Source organism: Misgurnus anguillicaudatus, chromosome 22 (assembly GCF_027580225.2).
Source record: "Misgurnus anguillicaudatus chromosome 22, ASM2758022v2, whole genome shotgun sequence".
NCBI lineage: Eukaryota > Metazoa > Chordata > Actinopteri > Cypriniformes > Cobitidae > Misgurnus > Misgurnus anguillicaudatus.
Genome location: NC_073358.2, coordinates 32319851 through 32333931, shown reverse-complemented (window position 1 = coordinate 32333931; position 14081 = coordinate 32319851). Strand labels below are relative to the sequence as shown.

The following is a 14081-nucleotide window of genomic DNA, read 5'->3' as shown; positions in this document are numbered from 1 at the left end:
TGTCATTTTAAAGTGTTACTGCACTTAAACGTAAACTACATTATTAAAAATGTGTAATTTTAAACTGTATTGGGTAACAAGAGTGTACCCACACCTTGAACATTGGGGGGCCAAAACATCCATGTCTGTACACTGTATACTGTATTTTTCAATTACTTGATTCAAATGATTGATTCAAAATTTACAAGAGATAAATTTAGACTTTCTGCCTTGAGCATTCAGGAATGAGGCCAGTTTCACACTTAAAAAAAAATAAATAGGACACTATGACAAACCATGCAGAGCCTGTTTCATAGTGCGATCTGTAAGTCCAGGGGATGCAGCCATAATAAGCAGTGTCCCACTTGTGTTTTACGGTATAACGCTGGGCACCACCGTGCAAACGCCTCTCTGCACCGCTGACACTTCCCTGTTTTCTCTTGAGACTTTCATTTAAAACAAACGAAACAGGACGGAAATTTGTAAACATGTATCCCATGCACACGAAGGTAAGATCTTTCTGATCATAGAAATGCATGTCCTCTATTTCAGTCTTGACGCTGGACTGTTGACCTTAACCTGTTTTGGGCTGTTTTGAGTTTGCACTTAAATTTCACTTCATCATTTAAAGCAGTTTTAAAATGATAAAAGGTTATTCTATTTGTATATGTTTGATTTTTTTCCACAAAACAGCATCTCTTTTGCCATTGTATTCATTTGTACTACCATCTTAAAAATGAGGTCAAAGGATCCAAGGGACAAGAATTGGGTCTATATATATTAACATAGCCATTTTGTGCGTTGAGTTTCTGACCTTTTGAGCTTTACTGTGATTTCACAGATATTTTTAAACCCTAGCGTTATTATAGTGAATTGATTATTTGTTAACAACAATTAAAAGTTATACCAAGTTGTAATGAAGAGAGTGGCTATATTTAATCAGTATAGAAACTGAAACAGAATCATTGTATTTATTTACCTAAATATTTAAATGAAAAGTAAATTATCTCAATGCCAAACAGCAAAGAATAAACAACATGTATTGGACAATAATGCATCTGATCGTCTCAAAGGAATAATTCACCCAAAAATAAAAACTTTGCCATTTACATTACATTTATGCATTGGTAGACCCTAATGCATTACTAAGGCAAAGAAAGTGCATTACAAGGTATAGATTTTTATCAGTATGTGTTTTCCCTGGGTTTGAACCCATGACCTTTTGCTGTTATCACAATGCTCTACCACTGAGCTGTACAGGAGCACTCACCCTCATGCCGTTTTATCCACCAGGGTTTTTCTTTGGTCTTCAGAAACCAAGTGCAGATTTATAAAAGGTGTTTCGTGTTTTCTGGTTGTTGTGGAGGTGGATGGTGACCGCATCTTCAGGCTTCGGAGTGACCCAGAAGTTTTGAAACAAATAACTCCACACAAGTCACGGTCATCATCCACTCCCATATTAACCAGAAAACCCACTGTTTTTTCAAACCATTTTGTATTTCTTCAAAATATTTGGCACGAGTCGTGTGGAGTTACTTTATTTAACACTTTTGGTCATTTTTAAGCCTGAAGAGGCAGTCACCATCCACTCCCATAGTAACCAGTATACACAAAGTAGACACTTCTAAAAAAAATGTGCATTTGGTTTCTGAAGAACAAAGAAAGACATTGTGCTTTTAAACAAAATGAGGACAAAAAAATTAATGATAAAGTTTTCGTTTTGGGGTGAACTTTAAGGCAGAAATTTGTGCTTAACGCTTCAGATGGATGATGATGTGGGTGGAAAAGGTCACAGTGATAGAGTCAGAGGTGTTCATGCAAGAAACTTAAAATGTTTGAAGGGAAATCCTGTTTATTTGGAATTCACACAAAAGGCAACATTTATAATGACACAGCACTATGTTAGTCAATGTGATATAACTTCATGGTTGATTCACACTGATCCAACGAATGTCAGTATGTCGAATCAGTGTGAAACTCCTTTTGGTATTTTTTGCATTGTTTTGTTTTTTGTTTTTACTGTAAACCGATATTTACAGGCAGTATGTCAGATTGTGGAATAAACAAATAAAACTACTTAAAACTATACTCTTTTTTTAAAGCTCACGTAACACATGCTGTTTCTGCATTTCTGATGTTATTCTGGAGTACCTATAGAGTAGTATGACGTCCTTTATATCTCCGAAGAGTCTTTAGTTTAATCAGATTTATAAAAGAAAGATTAGCTTTACCGAATCTTTCCGATAACGTACGAAAAAATGAAGAAGGAGGAGTTACTACCGCGGGTGGAGCGAGTACGAGTCATGCAACACTATACAACACTTATAACTTATGATTCACTACACGTTTGTGTTATTTATATATAATATGCACGCGACTATTTCCAACATAAGACAGAAGTCTTACTTGCCGCATGCAACCCATGACCCGGTTTGGAAAATCCAGCGCATCAAACTCTCCTTACATCCAAAAACACACTTCTTCTTTTGTGCCATTGTTGAGTTTTGAAATTAAACAAAGCTGTGTGGCATGATAAGATGTTTGCAAGTTGTAGCGTCTCCCGCTGAATGACGGGTCGGCGGGGATTTCCGGGGGAAGTGCCCTTATAAAGAAGTGTTACGTATAGAAACCCCTGAAACGTCAGTTGGACCTGTAATTGAAAAAAAACTTTCCGAAACTTGTACGAACCCTGGCGAAGTGCATTCGGCACAGAAATACTCTGTAACACGCCCAACTGCTTTTTTGACACTTTGCCTACGTTTAGCATGAGGAAACAACTCTATAACTATGTTAATAAGTCAGAATGCTTGAAATACCATTGAACCACCCCTTTAAAGTTATATTACTTTATTTAACAGTGAGTTTTTAGGAGAGGACAGGAAAGTACCGGGAGGAGAGAGAGGGGTATGGGATCGGCAAATGACCACGAGCCGGGAATCGAACTCGATCGGCGAAAGTGCGAAAGCACCACGTGTCAGAAAGCTGCCCACTACACCATCGGCTCCGACTCGATTATCTTTCTAAAGAACAAAACCAAATCATATTTGTTAATGTCTGCTTTAACAGTATTTGTTGTAAAATATCAACCCAGTATCACGAAATTACGTACCTATAGTCATGTAAAAGTTTTTCCGCAATTTTCTGTGACCGTATCACACTATTTACGTGTCATTGTCACATATTGGCTACTCAATTATTTTGTCCTATTTTCTTACCATTGTTGCTTCGGTTTAGGGTTAGATTTACATAAAATGACATCCTTACCCAAACCCAACTCTAACCTTAACGCCAGGCAACAATGGTTTCAAAATCAGAATATAAAAAAATCAGAAAAAATAGTATAAAGCAATACCTAAAGTGACATCCTAACTGTGGGTTCACACCAGCCGCGTAGGATGTGTCAAATTCGCATCTACTGCATCTAGTTTGCCGCTTGAACATTTTGAGTTTACTCACTTCATTTGTGCGTGAAAGCTACGCGTGAAATTCTAGTCATCGAGCATTCACTCGAAAATTTGCGCAATAGGAGGGGCTTCTGCGACTCCGGCTGCTTCCTGTAATCACGTAACTACTAAAGCAAGCTCCTGATTGGTTAACGCTGCATGTTTTACCGCAAAAGTTCTAATTTTTCTACTCCGCAGCAACGCTCAATTCATGCCAATGAGGGGGAATCGCGTCTACCGCACAGCGCTAAACACCTCATTCGCGCAAAACCTCCAAACGCACGTCAACGCATCTTCACATTGACTTGACTTTGAAATCACTCGAGCTTGACTTCTACTGTGGCTGGTGTGAACGCAGCATAACGCAAACACCAAATCTAACCCTAAACAGAAGCAACAATGGTTTGAAAATAGGAAAAAGCAGTTGAGTAACCAATACGTGACAATGACACGTAAACAGAAATGCGTGATACGGTCATGTAAAAATGCGGAAAAACGTGATGCGTCACGGAAAAGAATCAAACATTTATGTGACTATAGGTACATAATTTCATGTTACAGGGTTGAAAATATAAATTTTTGTAAAACAGAAAGTTTTTTCGGATGTTAAAGGTTTTTTACTGAACCATGCCAAAAATGGTTCTTCTATGGCATTGTGTATGAGTGTTCATACTACACAGTGTTAACAGTATGTCTATAGCAAATATTACATTTTATGAATTTGGTATAATAAAAGTTGCTGTATGCCCCGGTTACGCGCCTGGCCCGAAGTTAATTTCCAGTCTTTGCTTGTTTATCGTCTGGCTAGTGACTAAACTGACCTCTGAAACAAATAGATTGTGGAAAATAAAAACATTTGGGTTTCCAAAGGGGAAACAGTGAGCATGGATCACCGCTATGTGGATTTTGCGGCCAGGTGAGAATTTAAGGATCTGTAGCTCACATTGTATACATTAATTTTACACAGTAACGTTAGCTCAATGGAAGGGTTGATACCCTTAGGCTATGATTTGAACTAGGTAATTTACTGGTTATTTATTTTGACAATCTACTCAGGAGATATTTAGCTTAAGAGTGTCAAAAAACAACAGAGCCACTCTGTTGTTATTGATTCTTTGCAGAAGTCAACTGGAAATTAAGTTTGAGCCACAAAAGCAACTTGTTTATGTTGCTGATGTTGCCGCTGAAACCGTCTATAGGCCAAAATATATCTTAAGACACTAAAGTAAAGAAAGCAGGTTGATAAATTGATGTATCAGTTGTTGTTCATTACAAACTGTTACACTCTAAAGCTATATCTCCTGACTAGTGGTTTTATCTGCACCTCAAGTCTCTGTTCCAGCAGTCTAAGTGATTACGCATATATTAGCATATAAAATGAAAGCAAGTATACACCAATTGGGCTACGGGCCACATGTTGCTGAGTGGGTTGTAATTATCCGAAAATGGATCCACCTAATCAAAGATCAGTAACCAGACTCCAACATTGTAATTTTGTGCAGAAGAAGAAAACTGGGAGGGGAGGGAGTTGGGCGATAGCTCGAGTTTCCAGAGCCTTGTGTTACACATGGTGGGGCAGCGGCCACTAAGGAGAGCCGATGAATGAGATCTTCTCCTGCTGCCCCTGCATGAATCATTCAGCATCTTGGAGCAGCTGAGTTTATTAGTGTTGCTCAACCCAGCTAAAATGATTGCATGAAAACTCAACAAGGGCTAGAAACATGTGATACAGAGAGAAAACCAAATAGAGAAAAAAAACGATAAAGGAGATAAACCAAGACCTGTCTACTACTGGTCTGAGTTTCCCATCATGCCAGGGCAATGTAGGCACTGAAGGCCTTTCACACTGCTGAGCCGTGGACAAATACTAGGAGTTAAAGATTCATCTCCTCTGGAAACCGTAATGGATTCTGAGGTAACTGAGGAATGTTTTGTATTCTAGATATGCGTCTGAAAAAGAAGCTAAAGTAATGATTTATCTCATAAGGTGTCATGTTACCTTAGTCAATATGTACCTCTGAGGTACTAATATGAACTTTTGGTGCAAATGTGTACTTTATGAAATGGTACTGCCTAATAACAACAACACTCTAAAAAATGGTGCTAAGTAGCACTAAAAGTGCACTGTAAAACAAATTCTGTAGAAATTACAATGTTATTGCAGCTGGGTTGCCGGTAATTTACTGTAGATTTAAATTTATGCTATTTACTGGCAAGAGTTTGTTCAAAGTTAAATAAATATTAAATATTAACAATTCTTTATCTTTACAGAATAAAACTATACAATAACAGCCTCATGCAAAGCATTCTGGGAACCAGAAATCATCATCAACCTTTTTCTGTTTTTTGCTTCAGATTTTGTTTCCCAGAATGTTTTGCTTGATGCTGTTTTTATAGTTTTACTCTGTAAAGAAAAAGACTTGTAAATGTTTAATGTTCATCTAACTTTGAACAAAATGTTGCCAGTAAAAAACATAAATTTAAGTCTACGGTGAGTTACCGGCAACCCAGCTGCAATTTCTACAGAATTTTTTTACAGTGAAGAAACCATTTTTTTCACAGTGATGTTTAAGTTGAAATAGCATTTTACCTCACAGATTGTAATAACTGGGCAACGTTATGGTAATATATACATAATTTCATGGTAGTATTATTTTTAAACTACATATTACAAGCAGTGTTGAGGAAAGCCATTTTTAAAGTAATGCATTACAATATTAAGTTACTCCCCAAAAAAGTAACTAATTGCATTACTTAGTTACTTTTCATGGAAAGTAATGCTTACGTTAATTTTAAGTTACTTTTGCGTTACTTTTCTTATTTGGCTGAGGCTTGATCTCTTTCAGGCCTTGCAGGTGTTTTTTATGATCGCAAAAATGTCAAGCTCTGGCCTGCCCTCTCCGTTTCTGACTCAAACTGTTCCCGCTCAGGCGCACGGAGTGCATAATTCTACGTTAATATTTTCAGTTTAATTCAGTACATTATTCTATTTTTAAATTGAATTAATTCAACTGAAAAGTAACTAGCATTACTTTTTTTAAAAAGTAACTTAAATATTAATGTGTACATTTATAAAGTAATGCGTTACTTTACACGTTACTATAGAAAAGTAATATTATTACACAATGCGCGTTACATGTAATGCGTTACCCCCAACACTGATTACAAGTAATTACTGTGCAATATCCATACAACTACTGTGCAGTTTCCAGACAATAACAATGTAAATTGCGCTGATTTAAAAGTATCATAAAATGATAATATTGGTGGTAATGTTTTTCATTTCGGAAATGATTAATATTTAGGGTTTAATTATTGTGAAGTAATACTTCTGTAATTACACAAGCCTGATTTCAACCAGTAAAATGTTGGTAATGGTTACTTGTAAATTATATAAAAGTTCTGCTGTCCAGCTATTTATCTGTTGAAATCAACAGTGTCCTCATATAGCCTATTTTACATACCCAAGTAATTGAGTGGAAATAGGAGATTCTGCATTTTACAGCCCTGATGATCCTTAAAACTAACTCATTTATTTCAAGGTAATTCTGTGAAATTACTTTATTTGTCATGGTAGTAACGCATACAATTTTAATGATCACTATGTTATTTTGCCATAACATTTAAAAATAAATATTAAATATTAACAATTCTTTATCTTTACAGTACCCTTTAAAAAAGGTCCTAATATGAAGAGTTTCGTTGCAAAACGAGATAACCACCGTTTTTTTAATGGTTCAGAAATCTCGTTTTTTGGTTGTGCATTCCAATTAATTTCAATGCAACTGCAGTTGGTTTATTTTGATTTAAACCTTCATAACTTAAAAAAATACAGCTAAGTAGCACCATAAAACAAAATAATAACATGATAACATAATAATAAACATGTTTTGACAAAAATGTTAAAAAATGGATTTATCTCGTTTTGCAACGAAACTTTTCATATGTACCATTTAGGTACAAATTTGTATCTTTGAACTACCAATATGTACATTTGAAGTACTAATATGCACTCTTGGGTACAAAAGTGTACCTTTTTGAAAGGGTACTGTCCCAGTGACAACTTATACTTTGTTGCCTTAAAATTTTTTGTTGAATCAACTCGGATTTACAAGTCATTTCAACTTACTATTATAGAGATGAGTTGTCATAACTACAGGTGAGTTGTTATAACTTACAAAATTAAGTTTACTTTTCTCAGCTATATTTTATAAGTTGTGACAACTCATCTCTGTTGACATGACTTGTAGATCTGAGTTGATTTACCAAAAAAATTTAAGGCAGCAAAGTATTTTTTACAGTGTACCTTTTTTCTGAGAGTATACCTGGAAACTGCACAGCAATTAATTGTAATTTGTGGTTTAAAAATAATATTACAGTTATTATATATTTTAGTTATTTCCTTGTTTGGAGCACCCAAATTTCGTTGTACATCCACAGTGCAATGACAATAAAGGCTATTCTATCCTATTCTATTCTATTCTATTCTATTCTATTCTATTCTATTCTATTCTATTCTATTCTATTCTCTATCTGTAAAGTAAAGTGTGTCCATAAACTGCATTTCTAAAATAAATTGTAATTGATTTGCTGAGTGCAATTGTCCCATGATATAAATGAGAATTGTACTTTAAAGTACTGATATTTTACAAATCCCTTGCAATATTTTTTACATTTAAAGAAATAGTCAGTGATGGGAGTGAAAAAAATTCAAAAACTAACTTTATGGTTGCAGAAATTGGTCAAGTTTCACTTTAGTGGGCATTGCAGGAGAATGTAGGCCATTGGTTTTACCATCTCTTTCTGAAGTCTCAAGCCATATTGTGAGCTGAGCACTGGGATCCTGTGACATACTGGAGTTTTGGGACAATAGACAGGGCTCTCAGATGATGGTCAGGTAAACAGATAGACTTTCCTTCGGCCTAAAAATTAACCTTAATCTCTAGATGTCGCGCTCTGAAATGTTCCAAGCTGTATCTAATAACATTAACACCAAAGTGGAAATTGAACTCTCATGGAAATTAACCTTTTGTTTCTTTAGTTCAGAACAATGTGATTGTGGGCTAAAAATATCAGTGGACACATGATAATAATACAACATTCAACATAGTATGAAAGAAAGAAAGATTGGTCTACTCTACACTTTTGCTTTTGCAGTATACACCTGATTAACCTTTAAGTGCATTTAAAAATATAGACTTAATGTAAACAATGCATCCAATGTCTCAATATTCTTCATTACAAGTTGATTCTTATACTAAAGTTTTGTCTTTATTGGATATTAAACCTCAAAATAATAAATTTGTATTTGTTAACATTAAATGTAAACCCTTTGGCTAACCTGAAAGGTACTGTAGATGTTTAGTAGTTAGTAGGCCATGTGTGTAATGGGCAGAGAGAAAAAGGGTGTGTCTGTTCCTAGAACAGTCAGAAACATCAGTAGCATCAGAAAAGAACAGTTAGTTTTTGAATGTCCATGACCTCGGCCAAAATCCTTCCTATGACAGGAACAGAGAGGAACTGTGTAATCTTGGATAGAAATAGTTTTGCTCTCAGGTTTATAGGAACCAAGGAGATAGGACCAACACTCGCCGCTATGCTTACTTCAGGATGCAAAACCATAAATCCGCAATGATTTCTGTTTCAGGCAGATGTTTCTTGTCACACACATACATACAGGCCACTGCTTCCTTAGCAAGCTTTTTATTAATGGCTTCCCATGGTGGAAGTGGTGAGTGTGATATGACATTGTTTCCTGTTGTACTTGAAATAATCACAGATGCTCTTTACAAAACTGGATAAAACCACGTACAGTATTCATAGCTTTACACAGGGAAACAATCACTACGCTATACTGCAGGTAAGAGCTAATAATATTTATCATGTGTTAACTATTTTTGTTACATACCGGTTTGGGGTACAAATTGCAGCCATATTGAAAAACTGGGATTTTAAATTTTATTTGAAAAGTGAAAGATTTGGGATTTTGAAACCAAAATTATCATGGTACAAAATGCTGTAAATTTGTCATATTTAAGATTATGCACTATTTAAATGTGACTTAGTGAATATGCACATTTGTTAACACTTTAAAATGAATGTAATATTAGCTGCTGTCAATAGCAAAAGGGAGACATACCAAATACTAATAAATGAGAAAAGTAATGTGCATTTTTATTTAAACTTTTTACATACATTTTCATGATTATAAATTTGTTTAAAAAATATAGTAAATTACAAAAAATAAATTTAAGGGAATTTTCACTAGTGGTCTCAAACTTTTGGACCTCACATTGAACATTCTATGGATAAGTTTGTAAAAATCAAAATTTTTATATATGTGAGCTTATCTGTGAAAACCCAGCTCCCAGAAGTTTTTTTTGTGATTTACTGTTTTCTACACTCAGATAAAAGGTACAAAGTGTTCACTGTGTCGGTACACTGTAAAAAGTACACAGCATTTTTGTCAAATCAACACTGTAAAAAAATTCTGTAGAAATTACAATGTTATTGCAGCTGGGTTGCCGGTAATTTACTGTAGATTTACATTTATGTTATTTACTGGCAAGAGTTTGTTCAAAGTTAAATAAATTTTAAATATTAACAAGTCTTTATCTTTACAAAATAAAACTATACAATAACAGCCTCATGCAAAGCATTCTGGGAACCACAAATCATTATCAACCTTTTTCTGTTTTTTGCTGCAGATTTTGTTTCCCAGAATGTTTTGCTTGATGCTGTTTTTTTTTTGTTTGGCTCTGTAAGGACAAAGACTTGTGGATGTTTAATGTTCATTTAACTTTGAGCAAAGTGTTGCCAGTAAAAAACATAAATTTAAATCCAGGTAAGTTACCGGCAACCCAGCTGCAAATTCTACTGAATTTTTTTACAGTGAACATATATTTTTATGTTAGGGGAGAACCGGGGTGAAAGTTACGAAAGTAACAAAGCAATTTTCTCCAAGCCCTGACTACATTTGCATACCAAACTATGACAGCATCTTTGCAACCCTTGACAGAGCTGACAAATATTGTGTGTCATCGTTTCGTTTCACATGAATAGGTCCTGAACGCTGTTTTCGACCATGATAAGTAAATTCCTAAAGCAGTAATTTCTCATAACTCCTTGTGTTTATGGTTTCATGTGTTAAAGTACTGATCAATCTACAGGTTATTTAGTGCTGTAACACATCCTGAAGTTTGCCTTCTCAGAGTTTTTCAAAATAAAAGTAAATCGAGTTTAAATGTCAGGAGTTCCTGTAGGGACGAAAGTAATAATTTTTACTTTTGTCCCGCTGCTAACTGTTGCATTATGTTGAAAATGTATGTTATTCTAATTTAATTTAGGGTTCATACTGTTGATTTTTTTTATTCTCAACAAATCAAGTTTGCTTTTGAAACATTTGATGAAACTGAAATTTAAAATGAAAATGTAATTTAATTATTTTTTGCAAATATAAACGACAAAATATGTTTGCAGTTACGTATTAACAAGGTCATAGTCATTTACTAAAAACAAATGTAACGCATAAATCTATCTTGTTCTGTTGTGTTACTTTTGACCCACCTGTGTGTTACTTTCTTCCTAGCTGACAGAGTCGAAATTAACAATGCACTACTTATTGTTAAAGTGAAATTATGCTACCCAGTCTCACAAAATGATGTACCTAATAGTCACGTAATTTTTTTATTCTTTTTCGTGATACCACCACGAATTTCCCTGTTTTTTCAAAATCGTATTTTCAGACCATTTTCGCCTCGGTTTAGGGTTAGATTTGGTGTTTGCATTAGGATGTCACTATTAGTATTGGTTTATATTTTTTTCTGATTTATTTTTTATATTTTCTAAATTTTAAACCATTGTTGCCTTGTGTTAGGGTTAGAGTTGGGTTTGGGTAAGGATGTCATTTTATATAAATCTAACCCTAAACCGAAGCAACAATGGTTGAATAACCAATACGTGACAATGACACATAAACAGATATTCATGATACGATCACGAAAAAACTGGGAAATTCGTGACAGTATCACAAAAATGAATAAAAAATTAGGTAGACTAGGTACATAATTTCGTGTGACTGGGCTGAATTATACTGCAGTTTGCTATACAGAGCAAAAATACATATCTGTCTAAAACTTTTTTATTATTTACATTTTTGGAAAGTGGTATTTTCGCCCCTGCTCTCCCCTACTTTAACTTATAAAAACTTTTTAAGTTATGTCAACTTTTCATAAGCCAAATCTTAAAATACTAGGTTGAATTGATTTGTGAAACAAAGTTGTTTTAATTTCATGCTGCATTTTTTTACAATGTACCTTTTTAATGTACCATTCTGGTACAGATATTTACCTTTGAGTTATCATATATACCTTTTAAAGGTTTTATTTTTTTATAGAATGTTCTTAACATTATGTAGGATCATTTCATGTACACCAATGTACAAGTAGGTACAAAAGTGTTATACTTTACAAAAAGTACTCTTTTGTACCTAAAAGATACACATTGGTATCTTAAATTAGGAGACTTTTGCCTGGATTTCACAGACAGGGTCACATAGGTCTCGTACACACTGCAAACTTTCGGGAGTGACAACCGCATTAAAATTGGTGATTGAAAATGTGATGATTGACACAGAAATAACCATAGCAACGTTGTGCCGTCTCGCGTGCTTATCACTCACAGCTTTGACCAAAATAATAACAGCATTGTTTTTTTCAGAAGAGAGACCTGTCCTGTTTATGATGAACGTTTAAACACTTGATTAACTACTAGTTGTTCAGATCGGTTATGTACACACTGTGCAGAGTTTCAGTAAATGCGGTTGTCACTACCTGCATTTTGCGGGAGTTAATTCGGTTGTAGAATGCGGTTGTGAGTCCCGTAAATTACTGAACTGTGTGTGTACAGAACAGGATTAAGCATTAAAAGGTGAAGTGACAACCGAATTAATGTGCAGTGTGTACGGGACCATATTGAACTGCTCCCATACTGTTAAAAAGTAGTAGTTGCATTGCAGAGCAATGCTCTGCATTTCTGGGATATAGCATAGCGTTATAAGTACGTAAACAATCTAAATGCTATTGACAAATTCTGTATTCTTGTAAACTACAATTGATCAGATCATTTTAAATATTTATTTTCAGAACCATACTTGAGTAAAGACCATTTCTTATTTTACGGTTAAAATATATATTATGTTTAGGCTTTTTTACCTTTTCCAAATATAGTGTTTTCGGATGGCACAAAAATATAATTTTATCAACACAGAAAACCGACATCCTTCCTGGATGTCAAAAGACCAGGGTGGACCCAACCATTTATAGTGTTGACTGATGACTGCCCCGTTTGATAAACTGTGCAGAAACATTGAAAAACATTTTTTCGTTAGATAAGGAAGGTTGGACTCAGAAAGTTCATTGGTTTATGGCATATTGCTAAATGGCACATCTGAAATAGTATGTTACGGGATTAAATCAGAATGAAAGAGGAAGTCAAGTATCTGCTCTCATGTAATAATGCAGTCATATCAATGATCTAATAAAAGCTGTTTTATTTTACACCAGGCTCCACACTGACCAGCTGAATTATTTTTTGAGAACCCCATAGTATTGGAATAAATAAGTTGTGGCTGACTGCGAAAGCAAATTACATCTATGATAAATGTAAATGTAATGTTTGACTGATGTTACATTGACATTACTGTGTAAGTATCAGTTCAAGAGTACTGCTATTGGCCTGCACAAAATGACAGTGGAAATTAAAGAGATAGTTCGCGCAAAATGAAAATTCTGTCATGATTTATTCTTAATTCTGTTTAACACAAAGTTATTAAAAAAAATGATGGTAAGCACACAGTTGACAGTACACATTGACTTCCATAGTAGGAAAAACAAATAAACATGTATGGAAGTCAATGGGTGTGTTTACCATCATTTATCAAAATATCTTTTTTGTGTTCAACAGAATATTGAAACTCATACAGATTTAGAACAACATAAGGGTAAGTAAATCATTTTTGGGTGAACTATCACTTTAACATTGTAAAAATCCCATCTACGCTATCTAAAATATGATTATTAATAAACTCACATTACTTAAAATTTGTGATTCACAGAGTTTAGAGGCGCGGTGCCAGCGAATCCTTCAGGATATGGAGGGTTCTCTTACAGCCCGTGACCGGGTGGGCATTCAAGACTTTGTGCTGTTAGATGCCTACACCAGTGAGACTGCGTTCATGGACAACCTCAGGAAACGCTTCAACGAGAACCTCATATATGTGAGTGCAACACTCATATGACCTCTTAAAGGTGCTGTGTGTAGATTTTAGCGATATCAATTTGCAATCTCACAGCTAGCAGACGCATAGAGAAGCTACGGTAGCCACCAAAGACTAATACGGTGTCATCTGAGTCAACATAGTGACAGATTGCACTCTGTAGAGCAGTCCATTTAGGGATAACGCAGGAACATGGCGGCGCAAAATGGCGACTTTCATGTAAGGGGACCTGCGGTGTATGTAGATAAAAATGACTCGTTCTAAGTTAATTTTCTTTATACACCACTGGAAATATAGTTATGTATATTATATCAAATTTCTGTCAACAGATACTCCTAAAATTTACACACTGCACCTTTAAAATAGACTTCAGAAAAAGATTT

The 14081-nt window shown here is 34.8% G+C and overlaps 1 protein-coding gene across 2 annotated transcripts in view; it reads left to right on the top strand.

Annotated features, from left to right (window-relative positions):
• Positions 1-353: 353 nt before the first annotated feature.
• Positions 354-14081, top strand: part of myo1hb (myosin IHb) — a 29832-nt gene continuing 16104 nt past the window's right edge. The window contains exons 1-2 of one of the 2 annotated variants that reach the window (XM_055199440.2): positions 354-488; positions 13537-13698. In XM_055199440.2, coding sequence (XP_055055415.1) covers positions 468-488; positions 13537-13698 — 183 coding nt within the window. In that variant the 5' untranslated portion in view covers positions 354-467. Of the gene's footprint in view, positions 489-9180; positions 9283-13536; positions 13699-14081 lie in introns of those variants that run through there. The other variant, XM_055199439.2, reaches the window with a different exon arrangement.